The sequence below is a fragment of the Taudactylus pleione genome, unplaced genomic scaffold, assembly GCF_031769625.1.
Source record: "Taudactylus pleione unplaced genomic scaffold, aTauple2 ptg000169l, whole genome shotgun sequence".
NCBI classification, from domain to species: domain Eukaryota; kingdom Metazoa; phylum Chordata; class Amphibia; order Anura; family Myobatrachidae; genus Taudactylus; species Taudactylus pleione.
Genome location: NW_028284571.1, coordinates 1,018,619 through 1,039,426, shown reverse-complemented (window position 1 = coordinate 1,039,426; position 20,808 = coordinate 1,018,619). Strand labels below are relative to the sequence as shown.

At 44.8% G+C, this 20,808-nt stretch overlaps 2 protein-coding genes across 2 annotated transcripts in view; both read left to right on the top strand.

Moving 5' to 3' along the window:
- Window positions 1-11,408, top strand: part of SLC10A4 (solute carrier family 10 member 4) — a 30,613-nt gene extending 19,205 nt beyond the window's left edge. The window contains exon 3 of the mRNA XM_088475276.1: window positions 9,754-11,408. Coding sequence (XP_088331402.1) covers window positions 9,754-10,272 — 519 coding nt within the window. The 3' untranslated portion in view covers window positions 10,273-11,408. The remainder of the gene's footprint in view (window positions 1-9,753) is intronic.
- A 3,305-nt stretch (window positions 11,409-14,713) lies between these two features.
- Window positions 14,714-19,078, top strand: ZAR1 (zygote arrest 1). The gene is made up of 4 exons (XM_088475277.1): window positions 14,714-15,367; window positions 17,586-17,678; window positions 17,752-17,826; window positions 18,781-19,078. The coding sequence occupies exons 1-4, from the start codon at window positions 14,735-14,737 to the stop codon at window positions 18,922-18,924; spliced, it is 945 nt and encodes a 314-aa protein (XP_088331403.1). The 5' UTR covers window positions 14,714-14,734; the 3' UTR covers window positions 18,925-19,078.
- Window positions 19,079-20,808: the final 1,730 nt, after the last annotated feature.

The following is a 20,808-nucleotide window of genomic DNA, read 5'->3' as shown; positions in this document are numbered from 1 at the left end:
AGAGATCAGCTGAGTGACCGCACGACTACCTTTGGAGGGGACAGTATCAGATGACACAGACCAACATGGCTGCGCTAGATAGATAGATAGATAGATAGATAGATAGATAGATAGAGTGGCGTAACTTCATCCCAGTTGCCCGGAGGCAAGATAGATGTTGGCGCCCCCCCTTTGTCCCATACTGACTCTTCAAATTTGTAAAACAAATGACATGCCTTTGACATCCCTATGAAAATTAGTTGCATTATTTGACTCAGTACTCCCCATCCAGTTACAGCCCATTTCCCGATAACCTGTTACAGCTTACTTCAACCTTTGATGCAGATCCATGTGATTTTGGACTGATAATCTGACGCATGTGCAGAGCGATATCTCAGAAAATGACAAATGTGCAGTAGTGTAAAAATCGCTCATTCCTTTTGCAATCTTTGTGACTGCCAGACAATACGGAGAGCATTTTAGTTATGCTAGACAATACTCAGAGCATTTTTAAGGAGTACCATACAATACTGATAGCAATTTAGTGACTGCCATAAACCACTGAAAGCATTTTTGTGACTGCCAGACAATATGTAGAGCATTATAGTGACCACCATATGGAAACGACGTCACAGTGACTGCTATATATTGCAGAAAGCATCAATGACTACCATATAATGCAGAGAGCATCAGTGCCCATCATATACAGTGAGTACTGCAGTGCCCACCTTATAATACAAAGACCATCAGTGCCCACCATATGCAGAGAGCGTTGCAGTGCCCACCATATAATTTAGAAAGCACTGCAGTGCCCACCATGTAATGCAGTGTTACAGTGCCCACTATATAATGCAGAGTGTTGCAGTGCCCGCCAGATAATGCAGAGTGTTGCAGTGTAGACCAGATAATGCAGAGTGTTGCAGTGCCCGCCATATAATGCAGAGTGTTGCAGTTCCCGCCAGATAATGCAGAGTGTTGCAGTGCCCACCATATAATGCAGAGTGTTGCAGTGCCCGTCATATAATGCAGAGTGTTGCAGTTCCCGCCATATAATGCAGAGTGTTGCAGTTCCCGCCAGATAATGCAGAGTGTTGCAGTGCCCACCATATAATGCAGAGTGTTGCACTGCCCGTCATATAATGCAGAGTGTTGCAGTTCCCGCCAGATAATGCAGAGTGTTGCAGTGCCCACCATATAATGCAGAGTGTTACAGTGCCCGCTATGTAATGAAGAGTGTCGCAGTGCTCAGCAGTGACCCACATTTAACACAGATAATATGAATACACCACACAGTAACACATTATTAATATACCTCCTCCCCACAAACAACATTAATACACCACCCCACCACCACAGACACATCACCCTTAGTTAAAAAAGTTTAAGGGGGGGTATTTATCAAAGACTGGAGAAAGAGAAAATTGTGAGAGATAATGCAATAACCAATCAGCTTCTAACTTACATTTTACAAGCTGTGCTTGAAAATTGACAGGAGCTGATTGGTTAATACTTTTTCTCTCGCAACACACACACACACACACACACGATACCACAATGTAGTTGCTGACAGGTGTGGAATGATACCATGATTCGTGAGGAAACTGAAAAGGGGTGGAGCTATTCATATTGGCTCCGCCTCTGCATGCGAGCAGTGTAGGAGGGGGTGTGCCTGTCTGGGGCTGCAAGGAGCCTTGAGCACCTGTATGAAGCCGTGGTTGGAGGTGCCACCATGGCTGATGTAAATATACGGCTGCCTGCCACAAGCCGTTTGTATTGCTGGGTCTTGGAGCTCAATCTCTCTGGGTGTGAAACAACAGGTGACCAGAGCCAGAATAGGTGTAGTAGAAGGAGGGTCTGCAATCAACGCATTTTGTCCCGTGGGATGCAGGGACTTTCTCAAGAATTCCCACCCAGCAGCAGCTGCAGCAGTAGATCTGTGCACGTTTTGCTTCCAGTTGTGCTGCAAGTGTAGCCCAGCCCCAGACACAGCAATGGGATGCAACGCGTTGATTGCAGACCCCCCTTCTACTACACCTATTCTGCTCCGGCCACATGTTATTTTCCACCCAGAGAGATTGAGCTCCAAGACCCAGCAATACTAACGGCTTTCGGCGGAAGCCGTATATTTACATCAGTCATGGCTTCATACATGAGCTAAGTATCCAGCACAAGGGGCTCTATTTATTAACATTATTTTGACTAAAATTAAGTGAAAAAGGGTGTTTTCACACCATTTTAGTATCAGCTACAGTTATTACAGGGCAATTGGAGTAGAATTCATAAAATTCTACTCCAACCCCTAAGTATCACTTATTTTTAGTAAAGCAGATCGCATTTCCCATAACTGTAATGGGAAATGTGATCTGAGAAGAGTTACTAAAAATAAAATGTGAAAAAATATTGGGGAAAGCCCTGTGATAATAACGCCACCTGGCGGTGGCGTTATTCAGGGTCTGCCCTGGTTACCGGACTCCTGCCCTGCTCTAACGGGGAGAGCAGAGTCGGGAGTCGGTCCCTGTAATCAGCTGTGTGGTCTAAACAGACCGCAAGCTGATTACTGTAAAAAAAAGAAAAAAAATTGACTTACCTGACTCCAGGGACCGGTGATCGGGCCTCCGGTGATGACTCCCCTCAGGTCAGCTGGTATCCCATAGTGCACTGCTGCCCGGTCATCAGGTGATCGGGTTCCAGTGCAGTATGGGAGATCACCTGACCGGAGGCATGGAGAACATCACCGGAAGTCCGGATCATGCAGGTAAGTGTAATTAAGGGAGAGGGGGGTCCGCGATCGTGGGGGCGGGGTTTAGTGCCAGGGGTGGGGCTTAGCGCCGGGGGGTAGCAGCGGCGACCGGACGGCACATGCACGGGCACTTAGTCACAGTATTTTTTGCAAAAATACCATGATAAGGCTCCGAAGGGGATTCGCAGGGACAGAGCCTTATCGCAAGCTCTGTCACTGCAAGGGATTTGTAGTAAATCCCTGTGATATTTAAATCCCAGTCGTTAATATCATACTACAATCTGCATTCAATATGCGGATTGTAGTAAATAGAGTCCAAGGTCTCTTTCAGTGTGGTCACGCTGGTACCAACAGATCTTATAAACAAGGATACATGGGTGGTAGAAACCAGAGCCGTAACTAGACCTTTTGGTGCCCTGTGCCAAAAAGAGCATTGGCGCCCCCCTCATTTTTCAAAGGGACATAATTCACCCACAAAAGGGGCATGGCCTAATGGGGAAGGGCCAGGGAAGAGATAGGGGAGGCCAGGAAATGCTGAGGATGAAATAAGAGGAAGCTACAAGTGAGAATAATAATAAACAGAAATTTGACAGCCCCAAACAGCACCCCCTGATCTGTGGTGCCCTGTGCGATGGCACCGGCCGCACTACCCTAGCTACGGCCCTGGTAGAAACTATATTTATACTGGGAAGCCAGTACTATACAGACTACCTAACTGCATACAAATTTGCCAGATTACTTGATGAAAAGCAACAATTTTTGCTACTTGTTTTAAACCTGACACACTAACAAATTATACTGCATACTTGCCACTCAATACAAAGACCTTATGTGATATGTGATTATTGGCCATAGAAATATTATTCTAAGTTTTTTTTATACTATATGCTTTTATGCAATTCAATACAAATTATCTCATGAGGTTATTGTTGCTATTTATGTGATTCTTTACTGAGATATATGTGGATATATTTAATTTGTGTTTGAATAAATATATGTGATAAAATTGAAACCAGACTCCTGTTTGCATAATAGAGAGCATATACATTTATATCTTTTTTAAACCATTGGATTACAAAATATCAATACCAGTGCAGTGATTATTGTTTTTGTATATCTTCTAGAGATCCTTTTGATCTTTTGGGTCCTAACTAGACCCTTAATTACTTGCAGCAGGTATTGATTAACACTTTTTAGATATATCACCAGCGCCGGGAATTGTAATGTTATACTACTATGTGTGGGAAACCTTCCTATTCCCTATTGCAGTTGTTAGCAGGGTTCTCGGGACAGAGCTGATCAACGCTGCAGAGCTGCAGTGGAAGATTGGTGGTTACACTCGTTTTCCCCTGTGAATCACAAAAGTGCTGCTGTACATGCTATAGATGGAGGAGCCCCTTCAGGCTTGGGGCCCGAAGGCAGGCGCCTCCATTGCCTCTGGGAGTTACGCCCCTGTCTGGGGCAGAGGTATCTCTGTGCACAGGTGGAAATGGTCAGTGCTTCCATACAGCACATGCAAATTTACACATTTCTGCATATGTCCGTCCTATTCTGAGTCGGTCCGAACTTGGCTGGATCTGTCTTTCCGTGACATAAGGTATTACGGGGCAGGAGCAATGTGAGTGCACGGAACCGCCCTGACTTGTGGGAGTGTTGTGTGCGTGTTAAGCTTGTTGTGACTCTGAGTCCTGCGTACAGGGAGGGGAAGCCTGTATCTGACATCTCCTGCACCCACCATGAGGCGGTTATGGTATAAAAGATAGACAGTAAAAAAGGTTGGCAATGTCTAGATAGACACCAGGGGCCAAATGTAATATGGTGTCTGTTTTGGTAAATTGCGAGTTTTGTGCTAAACTCGCACTTTTTCACAACTCTCCCATGTAATAGGGTGTCAGTTCATGTACACTCACATTTTTTCTGAGTTACTAAAATTCGCCATTATCAAAATCACATCCAGATGTTTTCCCATTTAAAACAATCAACTCCCCAATGTAATAGGGTGCGAGTTTCAGACTCGCAAAAAAAAGATGACCAAAAGTCCCCAAATAATAGACCAGGATAGTGAGTATATCCTGAGCAGGTCACAGAAACATGCACATACCCATGAGATACGTGCATATTTCTGTGTGTACATATGAAAATAGTTGTTGGGGTTTTTTTTAAATTACGTGCAGCCCCTCCCCAAAAGCATAACCAGCCCCGGCTTTCTAAAGCATGTCCTGGTTCTAAAAATACAGGGGAAAAAATGCGTAGGGGTCCCCTGTATATGAAAAACCAGCACAGGGCTTTGCTGAGTCGGCCCTGGTTGTGGAAAACAGGGGACAAAACAAGTAGAGGTCCTCTGTAATCTCCAGCACCGGACTCTTTCTAGCAGGGGGGGTAATGCCACAGCCAGGGAAAACCTTTCACTGGCCAAAGCATTACCCCTGATCGCTAGTCATCCCAGGCTGGGGATCCCTGGGGAGTTGAGGTCCCCCAATAAAGGGGTCCCCCTTTCCAGGGCACCCCAGGCCACCCAAGGGTGGTGGATGCCGAGTTGATAATGTCAAAGTGTAGTGTAAAATAGAGTTGTAAATATTGTCTTTAGCTGTGGTACTACACGTCCAGCAAGCCTCCCCTGCATGCTGGTACCTGTAGTTCCACAGCCAAATAAATACATAAAAAAACACAACACACACACATCGTTTCAGTAAAAGTTTAATATAACATACATACCTGCTAGTCGCATTAAAAGGTGTCAGTTAGTTCAAAACTTGCCTAAAATCACATATGTAGTAGCCTCGGGCTGAAAAGTTTGCAGGCTATTACATTTACGAGTTGCAGGCCAAACTCGCACTTTTTAAAAGTGCAAAAAAGTGCAAGTTTGTACTGTTCCCAAAACAGACACCCTATTACATTTGGTCCCAGATGTTAGACAGGCAATAGGTTGACAGGGACAAAATGCCGATACAGTAAAGGACGACACTAAAAATGTTGACTTTTTTTTCTAATCCTACACATTTTGTTTTTCTAACCCTAGTCTTCACCCTAACCCTCCCCTTGGTGCCTAACCCTAACCCTACCTCCTGGTGCCTTATCCTAACCGTCGGGGTAGGTGCCTGACCCTAACCGTCCCTTCTAGTGCCTAACCCTAACAAAAAAATATATATGTCGACCATTTTTATTTTGACGCGTTGACCATGTCGACCATTTGTACCTGTCGACCTTCTTCCATGTCGACCTTTTGTCCCTGGCGACCAATTGCTTGTATAACATCTGGTTTCTATCTAAACTCTATAGTCCGGATCTGGCATGAGTCTGCTACAAGTGCTAATGATGACTATTGCACGGGCAGGGTAAAATTAATGGGCAGCCCTATGGTTTTTTGCATTAGCATAAGGTAGCAAATCAGGCTCCGCGGCTGCCGCAACTGTGTGTGACTCGGAATCAGCCCCAGAGTGTGAAAGAGAAATGTGCACATTCTTCACAGTTGTAAAGAGTCATAATTAGTGTATTGTAAGGGCAGTTTGGTGTGCTATGGAATGGTTTGGTGCGGCGTGGAGAGGGTGGTGTGGGGCAGTTTGGGCCGGAGTGGGGCATGTGGGGATGTGTGGGGCAGTGTGGAGCGAGCGTTGAGACGGTATGGTATGGTACAGTGTGGGGCAGTTTGGGCCGGAGTGGGACAGTGTGGGGAAGTGTGGGGCAGTGTGGAGCAGGCATTGAGGTGGTGTGGGGTGGTTTGGGACTGTGTGGAACTGTGTGGGGCATTATGGTATGGTGCGGTGTGGGGTGGTGTGGGGCAGTGTGGAGTGGGCGGTGGGGTGGTTTGGGACTGTGTGGAGTGGTGTGGGGAGGTGTGGGACACACACTTTTATGCTATAAATAGGAATATACTGAATTTAAACAAATTGCTTCAGATAAATACAGAGCCTATTAAATTGTACTTATTTTTTGTAAAGCATAACATGACATAATACTTTCATCTGCGCAGAAAATTACCACCTTTGTCTTAACCAGTAGTAAAAGACAAGTGTTGCACAGGGATAAGTAGCCATTACCAGCCAAATACTGCAGAGATATACTACTACGACAGTACAAAGCACATGGTTTACAAACACCTCTTCCTATTCCTATGCATATCACTAATTGCAGAGATGCTCTCATCTGCAACGTTTGCACAGATGCGCATATTCACTTCCAAATACTGCCATCTAGCAGTGCCACAAAGATCCCCACACTCACACACGCACCCCTATAAATTGCCAGCACCCAGCACTTCCAAATACTGCCATCTAGCAGTGCCACAAAGATCCCCACACTCACACACGCACCTCTTTAAATTGCTAGCACCCAGCACTTCCAAATACTGCCATCTAGCAGTGCCACAAAGATCCCCCCCCTACACACACACACACACACACACACACACACACACACACACACCCCTAGAAATTGCCAGCACCCAGCACCCAGTTAGCAAACTAACTATTGCATAGAGATCCAACAATTTACCATTCATTTCTGAACCTGAATCTCTTGGCCTCTCCTATCACTAGCTAAATGTTCAGGGGTTATTCAGGACTAAGCAAGCGGTGATTGATCCTGAATGTTCCCAGAAGTGATGTGAAGGCACCAGGAGGAAGTGTCATTGTCAGGGTCATAGTGGAGCTAATGACCATGGGAGAGGAGACTATAGTAAGTGTGACTGTCAGTGTCACCTCCACTCAGAGCAGACTACAGCCACTGTGCACACACTTTGGATCACTCAGAGCAGACTACAGCTGTACAGCTTAAAGGAAGTATTGCACATCTCAGTGGGTGATTTATCAAACTTTTCTAATGCGGACAAGTGAAGGTGATGACTGTACTTACTGACCAGGCTCTAGTTATAATTTGTTGTCATGTCCTGGATAAATGATAGTTAAAATTGGGTTGGTTGCTATGGGCAACACCTCCACTTCTCCTGTTTAGAAGGTTTTATAACTCTCCCCCTCAGTTCAGTATTGAAAATGGATCTGGTTACGTGCTAGGGCAGGGGTGGGGAACCTTTTTTCTGCCGAGGGCCATTTTGATACATATAATATTATTTGCGGGCCCGGTACAGGTCACACCCTCTCTGTGCGACCCCACACGGAGGCGGGGCCACAATAGCCAGTGATTACAGCAATGGCCGGAGCATCCTGAGGATGCTCCGGGGAGCTGTAAGGGCAGCGGTGTGACCGTCTGAAGCATCCTAAGGACGCCCCAGGCGGCACTGCTGCATAGATTCTGTCTGCAGGGTGCCTTGAATGAGGCTAACAGAAAAAAGCTCAGAGAGCCAGACCAAATGATTCCGTGGGTCCTATATAGCCCCCGGGCCTGAGGTTCCCCACCCCTGGACTAGGGGATAGATGTACTAAGCATACTTGCCGACATCCTGGCTGTCCCCTCTGGGAGGGAGCAGCCAGGGCAGCTTAGCAAGGGGGCGGGGCCAGCATAGCGGGGCGCGGCCGGGCGCATTACATGACATTTAGGGACATAGCTGGGGGCTTGGCCACACAATCGCTGAATTTTGGCCCCGGCCCAATACACAATGCCGAGATTTCCGACATTGTGAAGCAGGGGGCAGGGTCATGATGACGCAATTCAGCGCGATTCACGTAATCAGCCCACCCCCCCGCTGTGGGTGTTTGTGGCTGAATTTCAGGGGGGACTGGAGGGGCCAGGAGACTTGCCTACTTTTCCGGGGGGCCCCGAGAGCGGCACACGATTTTCGGGAGGCTCCCAGGTGAATCGGAAGAGTAGGCAGGTATGGTACTAAGTCTTGGAGAGAGATAGAGTAGAGAGAGATTAAGAACCAACCAATCAGCTCCTAGCTGTCATTTTACAAACACAGGTCAGGATGTACTAAAGTTAAAATGCGTTCAAAACTCAGTAAACTGCTGAGTTTTGGCAGCATTCCCCTTCAGTACTAAGCTCCGGAATTCAATATATTCTGGAGCTTAGACCTGGTAGGCTATGCCATCTGGAGATGGCATTGCCTAATAGAAACCTATAGGCTTCTTTATGCATTCTTGTGGGATACCACGTCATGCGCCGCATGAGATGTCGGATGACAGAGAACAGCTCTTATCAGGAAAGCTTTCCATTTCTAGGTACATACCAGTGTTATTAACGCCGGTATGTACCCGATAAGTAGCGTGATGTATCGCATCCAAAAGATGGTGAGTAGTACATCCCGCCCACAACCTGTAAAATGACAGTTAGGAGTTGATTGGTTGGTACTTTGGACCTCATTCAGAGTTGGTCGAAGCTGCCGCACGGTCGTACGCCACCGATGTTCGCTATACTGTGCATGCGTAAAGTTCGCAATGCGCGTGCGCAAACTAGCCGCTACGATCAGAAATTTCTCTCTCCTTGAACACAGCCAGGTCGGTAGTTTGAGTGACAGATTGAGGCGTTTGTGGGTGGTAACAGGGGAAGGTGCTTGAAAACGGGGGAGTGGAGATCCGAACGCAGGCGTGCCTGACTATGCAAACAGTGTTTTATGGGAGTGCATAATTAACAAAGTAGCGTCATGGCACATGTGACATGGGTGGTTTGTACACTGACCTGATTGTAGTGCTTAAGATAGGGTATGGTCAACCTTAAGCTCTACGACCAGTTCCGATGGTTCCCGATGGTCTCGATTAATACTTATATGCCCAGAGATGACGTGTAATGCGTATGAGAAGGGGGCGTATTTTTTTGTCTTCCGGCCGCTTCCTCCCCTTGGTCGGCCAGCTACCGATCCGAACTTAGGGACGCAACTTGCGAGGGAATCATTTGCATATCCGGCCCCTTTTCCCGTACGAACCGAGCGGCCGCTTCGACCGACTCTGAATGAGGCCCTTTGTCTCTCTCCACCTTATATCTCACTCCAAGATTAATCAATCTTCCTTGAATCCTTTCAAATATGTCTGGTTGTGGTCAGAACACTGAACCAAATCCAGGATTCAGTAACTTGAGTTATTGTACGGTGTATGTTCTGCAGATATTCCCATGTGGTTTCAGCTCTCGCTTTGTTTTTCCTTTAGGTTTCCCTCTGGTCTCTACTGGTAACTTTGGTCCTCCTGTTTATTCTTACCGGAGCAATGCTGGGACCTGAGCTCCTGGCCACTATTCCCCCGTCTGTGTATATTGTGGCCGTGATCATGCCTATGATAGGGTATGCAATGGGATACGGCTTAGCTACGTTATTCAGCCTGCCACCCAACTGCAGGAGAACCGTGTCTCTGGAAACAGGATGCCAAAATGTCCAGCTCTGTACGGCCCTCCTGAAACTCGCTTTTCCTGCTCAGCTCATAGGAAGCATGTACATGTTCCCACTGCTATATGCACTATTCCAGGCCGCTGAGGCTGGAATATACGTCTTAGTCTACAAACTCTACAGGAAGGAAATTCTCCATAAACCGGAGCCTTTTGAAGAAGACGAGGACACAGATATTTCATATAGAAAACTGAAAGAGGAAGAGATTAATGAAATATCATATGGAACGGTAGCCACGGAAGACCAAAATTCTATAAGCAAGGAGCCACCCTCAGGACTGCGTTAAAAATTTAAATTGAAGATCTGTGACAAGTTTACATCAGGGTGCATACTTGCCAATTTAATTCAATTTCCTGGGACACTTTGCTGTCTTGGTAACTGCATATACGTTCATCATATACTCTGCTGTCTCAATGGAAATAATGAACTAAACACTCAACATAACTACTGGGCATGGTCACAATAACATTTGGTTATATATAAAATTTGTACACTTATGCAAATTCCAGAATTATGTCAGATACTGAGAAGAGAGGGCCTCATTCAGTACGCATCACAATTGCGATTGCAGCTGCAAAATCGCATGCAAGGTAGCTGCGAAAATATGCTAATGCCTGCCACAGCTCAGTCAGCATAAAGACGCCCACTGCTGCTTTCTCACATCCATTCAACCTCGCATTTCTGCATATACACGGGTACCGTCAACGTACATTGGCCCCGTCATGCACATTTACAACAGGCCTGACCAGCCGCAGAAATGGCAAGTCTTGTCACACGCAGAGAGATCTCATGCTGTGTATGCAATCGCAGTGGCTAATTTATACACGTCCATGTAACGGCGTTCAAACTGACAGGCACGCCTGCGTTTCACCAACCACTCCCCCGTCACCACCCCCAAACGCTGACAGCCTGTCACACACTTTGCAAAGGATTCTTTTGTGTGTCCGTAATTGCAATTAGTTCGCTGCGCACACACAGTGTGGCTTGTACTAATGCGCAATGGCAAACGATGGACTGCATGCATGCGTAATCACAATTGCGTACGCTACTGAATCGGGCCCAGAATCCAGCACACAGAACAGGAGATGTGACCACGTGCACTAAATTGGTCACTTTTGACATATTCCATTGCAAATGCTTAAGAATTGGCACTTTCTGTTTAGAACTAGTATTTATGCCCAGTGTACTGCCTAAATAATGTGAAATGTGTGTATAATTTTATTCTGATATGTGAGCAAAACACGGTATTATGATGAATTAACGGACTCTAGTAAAAAATGTCAATGTTAATTCTGAATAATATAAATTGTTTCTTGTTACCGTCTGTAAGGCTACAGTGTTTATCTTGAGAAGCATAGTCACAGCTGGTTCAGGGTCTGGACTGTGCGCTCATTACCCATAATCCCAAGCTGCAATAAAGAACTGTACAATGGGTTCCTGAGGGTTTGTGCAATGGTGACAGATGTGTCACAAGCATGTGAATGTCCTTATAAATGTATTGAAGCACTACTACTCTCCGCATAGAGATGGTGTCATTTATTTCACTAAAATACTTATTATATAATGTGTGGTGATAGTAGAATATTAACACTGGCACGTCGCCCACTCTCCAGTAAAACAAATGGATACTGATTGTAATGTTCTTATAGACCCGTACATTCCATTGCAACAAGTAGGGACGTTTCAGTGCAGAGACATTTGACCTGGGCCCACAACCACAATGGTTTCACCATTATACTTTCTAGTAACAGAGCATGGATAAGTTGCACAGTAATAGAACTTCTATATAAGCCCCCTAGGGGTATATTTACGGCAGATTTTCAAAGCCACTGATTGTCGGCGGTTTTGCTTGCAAAGCATTTCTGGTTTTGTATCTAACATTATTGCCATTTTAGATTCTGTGGGCAAAACCGCCAACAATCGCCAGGTTACAAAAGCCACAATTAGTAGATATACCCCTTAGTGTCCTAGGACACATCTCATTCATGTACCCTTGAACTAAGCCCAACATTGGATATTCCTCCAAACAGTCACGATTAAGCTTATCCATTGGAACGACACCCTCATTTTATACCACATCCAGTAAATTTTTTTCTGGTGGGCATTGTCTCTTTTCATTGGGGTTGCCTCAACGTAAGACCAAATACAGGGCTTGATTCAGCAAGGAACGCAGCTGCTAATACACACGCAATCGGACAATTCATTTGCACTGTGCATGTGTGTGCATCGCAGTGTGTGTACGCGAACTAGCATTTGCGATCTGAACTGCGATTGCAGAGGGTACGCAGACACAGAGCAGAGTGATTGACAGGAAGTGCTGTTTGTGGGCGGTGACATGGGGGATGGTCGGGCGAACGCAGGCGTGCCAATTATCCACTGCAATACCATACGCAGCCTGAGGCCTAATAGCGTACACTGAAGTTAGCAATTCCTGAGTGAGGTCTGACCTGCCTTAACTCTGAGTATGGGTCTGATGCTACTCCATGTTACAGATTATTTCTCTATGTTGCCCAAGTATATGGATGTGAGTAAGGGGAAGTGGGCGTCCTTGTGTTAGGCTGTGATCGTAATGCGATTGCAAACATTTACATAGCACCGCTGATATTAGCAACTGCGTAGCCTGCGTATTAGCAGAATAGCGATCCTTCCTGAAGCAGACCCACAGTATCTAAATATATACCAAGGTTTAACACTAGACCTAACATTACCCCAGACCATTATACAAGTATTTCTTAACCATACACTCAAATACTAGAACTTTCCCAAGTCCTATCAGAAATGTAATTTTACAAAGCTAAAAGGACATAAGGGTTCATGTAATGATTTTTGTTATGGGGAGACATATAGATGGCCAACAATAATGTTGGGAGCTACCAACGTGGCGAGAACTGTTGGTATCTGTGCAGACAGTCAGCATTAAGAGTATGGAAGAAAGCACCAGGGAGAAATCTGCATCATAAGGGATTGTGCGGCAATCGGAGGGCCTGATTCACATATGTACTGTATTGGTGGGAAACGGCTGTGCAATACTGTACAACTAATATGCTAATGCCTGCAAGAGGCATTGCAGATATGAGTGCTGCGTACTAAGACGCAGCATTGGATCAACATCACGACCATCAGTCGCAACGTTTCTGGCATCGGCTATCTGAGGAGGGTGAGGCTTGGTCAGACTGGCCGCCTCCCGTCTGCTTGCAAAGCCAGAAAATCTGCATCCTCCAACACAGACTCTGGCCTCGGCACTCCCAGGGAAGAAGGCTGGCGCTACCCCCAATCATGGAGCAGCTTGGGGGGCAGTGTGTGCGATCATGCAGGACTTGTCCTGTACATGCGCAGGCACTGCACCTTCGGAAATGTACGAAAACCATCAGGGACCAGAACTGTAGTAACATCTATGCATGTGTGAAAAAGGAACATTGGGGTCGAGGCTCAGTTGAAAGTAAAATTAAAAATAATCGTTTTTAAATGTTCTCGCAAAAAAAAACAGATTTACACACAACATGAGGCCGCGTTTGCATAGGCGTCATACGCGGCTATTCACCAACATATTATCATCATAAGCCGGTACTGCTACCTCCCTATAGCAGATGCGAAATGTACGCCTCCTAACAGGGGCATTTGTGAATATTAGCAGGTCTGCATGGCCCTCATTTGTATGAACATGCCCTCACTGACCTCTACCTTCATGAGAACTCTTTGATCACAAGGGTTGATGTGTGAAAGTGCTAGCAATCCAGTAGTAACCTGAGCCATGATATTCAGCCATAGCCAGGGCTAAACCTTCATACCTCAGAGATTAGTCTGCCTTCCATCTCATGAATTCTGAGATGACATCATCTCCAGGCACCAAGAAACCTGGATGTCCCCACGCTGAAAACGGGACCTGGGCTACCTGTTTACACTGCTGGGTTTCACAGACTGCTAACATACAAACATATATATTCAAAGTTCCTAAACTCCAAAAACTAACTGCAAATACTTATTTTTTTGCTTGCAATAAACACCTTATATGTAAGTCAGGTTTTCTTGTAATTAAACGGAGATCAGTGTTTGCTGGGAAACCTATCCTTACCTGCACAATGTTAGTAGCCAATGGCCAGCAATCCTAGACACCAAAAGCCAGAAGCAGCTGATTTTCTCATCAGTGATTAGAGTTTATTTGACATCTGTTGCAATAATTTAAAAAGATAACCTTGTTTGCAGTGACAGAGGTATATTTGCTTGTCACTACATGGTAATAGGAAAGCTAATGATCACTTTATCTTGAAAACAAAGCAACATATGGTTTGCATCACTTTAATGACCCTCTAGTAAGACTTACATCAGCTTTGTATTGTGCTGTATGCATTCTGCGGCTACAAAGGTGACTTTACCATGGACAGCTAATAATTACTGTGATCACTGTATTATTTTTCAGAAGCAGACAATAGTGAATAATACTAGATCATTACCAGCAGTTGTGTTCTAATAAATATCCCACAACATAAGCTGCGCTTATATCAATTATATTTTTAAGTGACAATTAGTTGTTGTTTTTTAAATGCTGTGACATATTTCATGGATCCACTGAGAGTGTTTTTGAGAACTGGTCTTGACATTTTCTTTTTCTTTATTTTTTATCATACACTTTCCATTGTAAATTGAAGATTATTAACTGAGAGGCAGACACATCCCCACCACACCTTGATTGGTAATCAGACCAAGCACTATTTAAACAGGTACCTCTGCTTTCCTTGTAGCTAGACATTATGGCTAGCTTCACAGAAGAGGCAATGGATAACTACATGTATTCTGCATATAACCCTTATTCTTACAGGTATATAAACCCCAAGCACAAAGGGATGAGTTGGAGGCAGAAGAACTATATGACCAATTATGGAGACACTGGAGATTACTTTGATAACTATCAGAGAGCTCAGTTAAAAGCCATCTTGTCTCAGGTGAATCCTAATCTCACTCCAAGGCTAAGGAAGGCAAATACCAGGGATGTGGGGATTCAGGTGAACCCCAGGCAGGATGCTTCTGTCCAGTGCTCTTTAGGTCCTAGAACTCTAATATGCAGGAGGGATGGGACCCTCAGGAAACCTCAGCAGGTTCCTCCAGAGCAAGGAAGTCCCACAACACCAGCTAAGAGCGTACACTTCCCCAGAACTATAGCTGTGTACTCTCCTGTAGTTGCTGGAGGGAAGCTTGCCACTTTTCAAGGAGAGGGTGAAGAACCAGGACAGAAGCCCCATGAAGAGGCTGGCAAAGATGAAGCTCCCCAAAAATCAATTCAGGAAGGGAGCAAAGTGGTTGATGACCCTAAGGAAGAGGTTCAAGAGGGTCAGTCTGAGAACCAACAAACTGGTTCACCTGGACAGACAAGATTGCGGTTCCAGGTTTGTGGATTTTCTGCCTTGTTCTATGTAACTGGTGATTACTTTCAATGTTCTGAAATACTACAATTATTCTCTGTAAAGCTGGCCATCCACTATACAATTATCTCAAATATCTGTCCAATCTGGCTGGTTGGAATGAAAACCTGGTAATGTATGGGAGCAAATGACAATTGTCCATTTGCTCACAAACACTGGAAAATAGCCAAAAATGGTTGTTCAGACAAATTGGTTAAAGCAAACTTTTAACCAATTTGAACAATTTCTTTTGTCCTTTTTGCAGTGTTTAAAACCATATGATTGACTGTAATTTGCTCCCATACATTACCAGGTTTTCATTCCAACCAGCCAGATTGGACAGATATCTGACAGAAAATTGTATAGTGGATGCCCAGCTTCAGATGTAATGGTTCTCAGGTGGGGGTCTAGGCCTAACTAACAGTGGGGTAGATGTATGATAGCGGCACTTAATGTCCCGCTATAACTCTTCGCCTCTTTACCGAGGCAAAGCCGCAAGCACTACCGATGAATGTATGAACATCAGCTGGAGAGGGGGAGCATTAATTCCGGCGCTACCCGCATCAGCCTAGTGCTGATTTCCTGTGTCTCTGTCCCTGCTGGCTCCTCTGAGCATATGCGGGATCTTGCAAGTATCGCAAAATCCCCGTGTGCAGCCTGGAGCCGCAGCAGGGACAGCACTGTCCCTGCTATGGGGATAGGCTAGCGCCAGGATGTAGCTGTCGATAGTCAGCTTCAGCGGGCCGACAGACGATATGACCGTTCGTACATGGCCCAGGCTATCAGCGCTGCTATCTTGTAGATAGCAGCGCCGATAATGACGGGCGTATAGTGCCCCTGTCACTTACCGCCCAGACCCCCGATCATTCATCGGGGAGAAGCGGTATCAGCGCACATAACGTGCGCTGATGCAGTTTCTGGGCTTGATAAATCTTCCCCGGTGTATCTTAAGTATCCTTTACATGAGTTTAGGTTAATGAAGGTGGTTTACTAGACTACTGATTGATCCACCTGTTTAGGGGGGGGGTGGCTTAAAAATCAAAAAACAAAACTGAACTTTTTTTCTCCAGTTCAATGGTACCACCAAATATTTGGGTATAAGATTGACCCATACATTGCAGAAAGCCGACAATTAAAAAAATTAAATAAAAAAATGTCTGGCTATTAAATACAAGAGCAATGAGGCTACTATGGTGGAACTTGTAAAATCTTTGGGGAGTTCCTATGGAGTCTGCAAGAGACTGAATACATCCCCTCTATTATTCTGGGGGAAAACTTCCTTTCAAACACCCACCCACCAACAGAAACCTAGTATATTTATTCAAGCTAAATGTTATAGTCACTGTTTTGGTTGTGTACAAAGTTGAATGGGTCTGGTATAAAGGTTGACAGTTGACATCACAAGGTCAACTGGTTCTGAATGTTGACAGTATAAAGGCTGACATGGTCATTAGGTCGACCATTCTGTAGACCTGTATTTTTTTAGGTCCATTTTAAATGGGCGACCGTCAAAGTTGACAGTTAATACTTCATCGCTAAAATGTCAACACGTTTGTTTTAGCCTGTTCATAAAAATGATGAGAAACTATTGACTTGTTAAATGCTGACCTTTTTGACTCTCGCTCATTTACTGTTGACATTCAGAATGTTTTAACCAGTCTCCAGTTGAATAGAGTGGTAACCTGTATTAGGTGTCCTTTTGGGTGTTCTCCTGGAGTGTGTGCTTGTTGTATGTGCCTGTGGAAACCCCATGTCTTGAGTGACAAATGAGTCAGAAATCTGTTGCTCTGTGTTTGCAAAAATTATTTGTGTTGTAAAAGTTAAGATTTGCAGGTTCTTCTACATCACAATAGCTCCAACAAAATGCACAGCAACACTTTTGTAGCCAATAAGCCCAAAGCTTGATAGGAACTTCTCAAAACATACACATTATCTATCTGATCATTCTTTATGCCTCAGGTACTTGTAGTTCCCTTTTTAAATGAGAAGTAACCCTCCTTCCTACATTTAATTTAACAAGGTGGGAACTTTTATTTTCTATTTATCCACTTGGTTGAAAAAAAAGTTGATGGGAGGGGGAATGGACTCTTCCATGTGCTCCAGCTGCAATGTATAGAGCACCAGTGACCTGGCTTTCTGTCTCCTACTTTTATAGATTACCACTGACCTAAACAGCATTTTATTTTTTTTCTATCTGATTTAGTTCCTGGAGCAGAAGTATGGTTATTACCACTGTAAAGACTGCAACATTCGCTGGGAAAGTGCCTACGTCTGGTGTGTGCAGGGTACAAACAAGGTAGGTGTCTGTTTGTCTGGGCTATATAATGTAGCATGGACAGAACACTGAATCTACTACTTGTCTCTGTCAGGTGTACTTCAAGCAGTTCTGCAGAACATGTCAGAAATCCTTTAATCCTTATAGAGTGGAGGATATCATGTGTCAGGTAAGTGTCTCCTGCTTCTAGGACCCTCCGCAGAGCCTGTTACATGTGTTGTGCATCTGTGAATACACGAAGCAGAAATCTAGTATTCCTATTTAAAATGTTTGTAGCCTAATGTGTGATGGAGATATCTCTATCCTTTATTTGTTCACTCCATTAAGACTCCAGTCCTCCTGACGGGTCATGTTTTATGGATTTCTATATGTGGAAAAAGGTGTGATAATTAATGACTCGGCAAAATACACTGACTTACCTGTGCATGATCAGGGAAATCCAGAAAACACAACCTGTTGAAGTTACTTGAGGTGTGTGTTTTCCTCCTGCAACTTTTACCATGTAAATTACTTTATCTTCCTGCATATGTTATTATACACACCGTGCTGTGTCCTTCCATCCCACTAGACCAGTAGTTCTCTAACACTGTCCACAGGTCACTTTTTCCAGGTCACCCAGCAGGTGCACAGGTGTAGTCATTACTCACTAACAAATTTTAGAAGATCCACAGGTGGAGCTAATTATTTCACTTGTGATTCTGTGAGGAGGCCTGGAAAACATGCACGGTTTGGGGTCCTGAGGACAGAGTTTGAGAACCTGTGCACTAGACTCAACACTAGTCTAATGTGCTATTATCATTGGATTGTATTTGGAAAATAAAATGTATTTATATGGTTGGGGAGGGTAAAAGGAAAACACAGGTTGGTAAAAGGTACAGCAGGGAGCAATAAATAAAGGTTGTTGCCCTGGTATTTAAAATGTGAACTGTTGTATTGGATTGTATGCACTGCACTTGTCTAGCTGGAACACCACAGTCCTCGAATGTTAGAAAATCCCTATTTAATATTTGTGGTTTTCTGATGTGCAAACCTGGTTGTAAGCTTCAGGCCACTCTCCAGTTTTATTCTGCCTCAAATTACCCCTCCAAAAAAATAAAATAAATAAATTCCCCTTTGCTTACAGAGTTGCAAACAGACGAGATGCATCTGTCCTGTGAAACTGCGTCATGTAGATCCAAAGAGACCGCACCGCCAGGACCTCTGTGGGAGATGCAAGGGGAAGAGGCTCTCCTGCGACAGCACATTCAGCTTTAAGTATATAATTTAATCCAGCACTGTACATTACTCCCATACTGTAATTTGGCCTGAGAGGTGTTTTTTTGTTTTGATTTTGGAGTATCCTGAGCAGTAGTAATGGAATAAAACATGTCGCAGCACTTCCACCTGCATTCTGAATAAAATCTCTGGGTTAATATGACAAACTGTAGTTCAGATGGATTTCTGTATGTGGTGGCAGCTTGCATGTTGTGTATACAGGGCTGGACTGGTTTACAGGCAAAATCCCTGAGGGCCCCATCCCCCTCCTCTTTGGGTCAGTAACTTGGTGGAGCAGGGTCATGGATGAACTTGGGTGCTTACTTGTTTCTATGGAAACTACACAAAGATTAGCCCTCCAGCCAATCAAAGTGCTTGATCCTGACACACCCTGCCCATCCTTTATAAAGGGTCCCTGTCCTCTTTAATATTTGGCTGGCCACACCCCTTAAGCTTGGGCCTTTACCACTGCATTCCCTGGTGAGCCTTTCATGTCCCAGTCTGACAATGTGTATATACAATCTAACAGGGGCATATTAAGAAAAGGGCCCATATTCACTCCCTGTCCAGGACCCCCTACACTCTCCTGGGCTGCTGCCAGCAGCAGGAGTCTACTGTGCAGATCACTGGGAAAATGGCGCATAAGCCATTTTCCTGTTTTTTCCTACTGGGCAAAACGCCACAAAACTGGCAGTGGCCACTTCACAGGTGTTTCAGGTAGCGCTGCTCCATGGGACTTTGGAGAGGTAAGTATATAAATAAGTGTGCAGGGCCCTCCCCCTGGACCCAGGGGCCTGTGTGCACCGCACACCCATTATACAGTGACTTGCAAACGTATTCACCCCTCTTTACATTTTTTTTTATGTTTTGTTGCCTCACAACCTGGAATTAAAATGGATTGTTTGAAGGTGTGTACCATTTCATTTACAGAACATGCCTACAACTGAAGTTTTTTTTTTTTTATGTGAATCAAACATAACAGAAAACTTCAGCGTGCATAACTATTCACCACCCTAAAGTCAGTACCTTGTCAAGCCACCTTTTGCGGCAATTGCAGCTGCAAGTCGCTTTGGATAAGTCTCAATGAGCTTGCCCCTGGGATTTTCCCCCATTCCTCAAGGCAACACTGCTCCAGCTCCTTCAGGTTGGATGGTTTCTGATTGTGAACAGCAATCTTCAAGTCTGGCCACAGGTTCTCAATTGGATTGAGATCTGGGCTTTGACTAGGCCATTCCAACACATTTAAATGTTTACCCTTAAACCACTCAAGTGTTGCTTTAGCAGTATGCTTCGGGTCATTCACCTACTGGAAGGTGAACCTCCGTCCCAGTCTCAAATCACAGCTGCTGAAAAACATCCCCACAGCATGATGCTGCCACCACGTTTCACTGTGGGGATGGTGTTCTTTGGGTGATGGGATGTGTTGGGTTTGCACCATAGTGTTTTCCTTGGTGGCAAAGTTCAATTTTGGTCTCATCTGACCAGAGCACCTTCCTCCATACATTTGGGGAGTCGCCCACATGCCTTTTGGCAAACTCAAATCGTGTCGTCTTGGTGATAAAAAAAAAAAGTAATGGCCTTTTTCTGGCCAATCTTCCACAAAGCCCAGCTCTATGGAGTGTACGGCTTATTGTGATCACATGCAGAGATACACCAGTCTCTGCTGTGGAACTCTGCAGCTCCTTCAGGGTTACCTTTGGTCTCTGTGCTGCCTCTCTGATTAATGCCCTCCTTGCCTGGTCTGTGATTTTTAGTGGGCGGCCCTCTCTTGGCAGGTTTGTTGCGGTACCATGTTCTTTCCATTTGATGGTGTTTCGGGGGATCATCAAAGATTTGGATATGTTTTTATAACCCAACCCAGAATTGTACTTCTCAACAACTTTTGTCCCTGACTTGT

What these genes read in the sequence shown, in the direction of transcription:
- ZAR1 (XM_088475277.1), top strand. Translation starts at nt 14,735, where the DNA reads ATGGCTAGCTTCACAGAAGAGGCAATGGATAACTACATGTATTCTGCA. An exon ending in AGACAAGATTGCGGTTCCAG is followed by an intron (nt 15,368 to 17,585) that starts GTTTGTGGATTT and finishes TATCTGATTTAG; the next exon opens with TTCCTGGAGCAGAAGTATGG. An exon ending in TGGAGGATATCATGTGTCAG is followed by an intron (nt 17,827 to 18,780) that starts GTAAGTGTCTCC and finishes CTTTGCTTACAG; the next exon opens with AGTTGCAAACAGACGAGATG.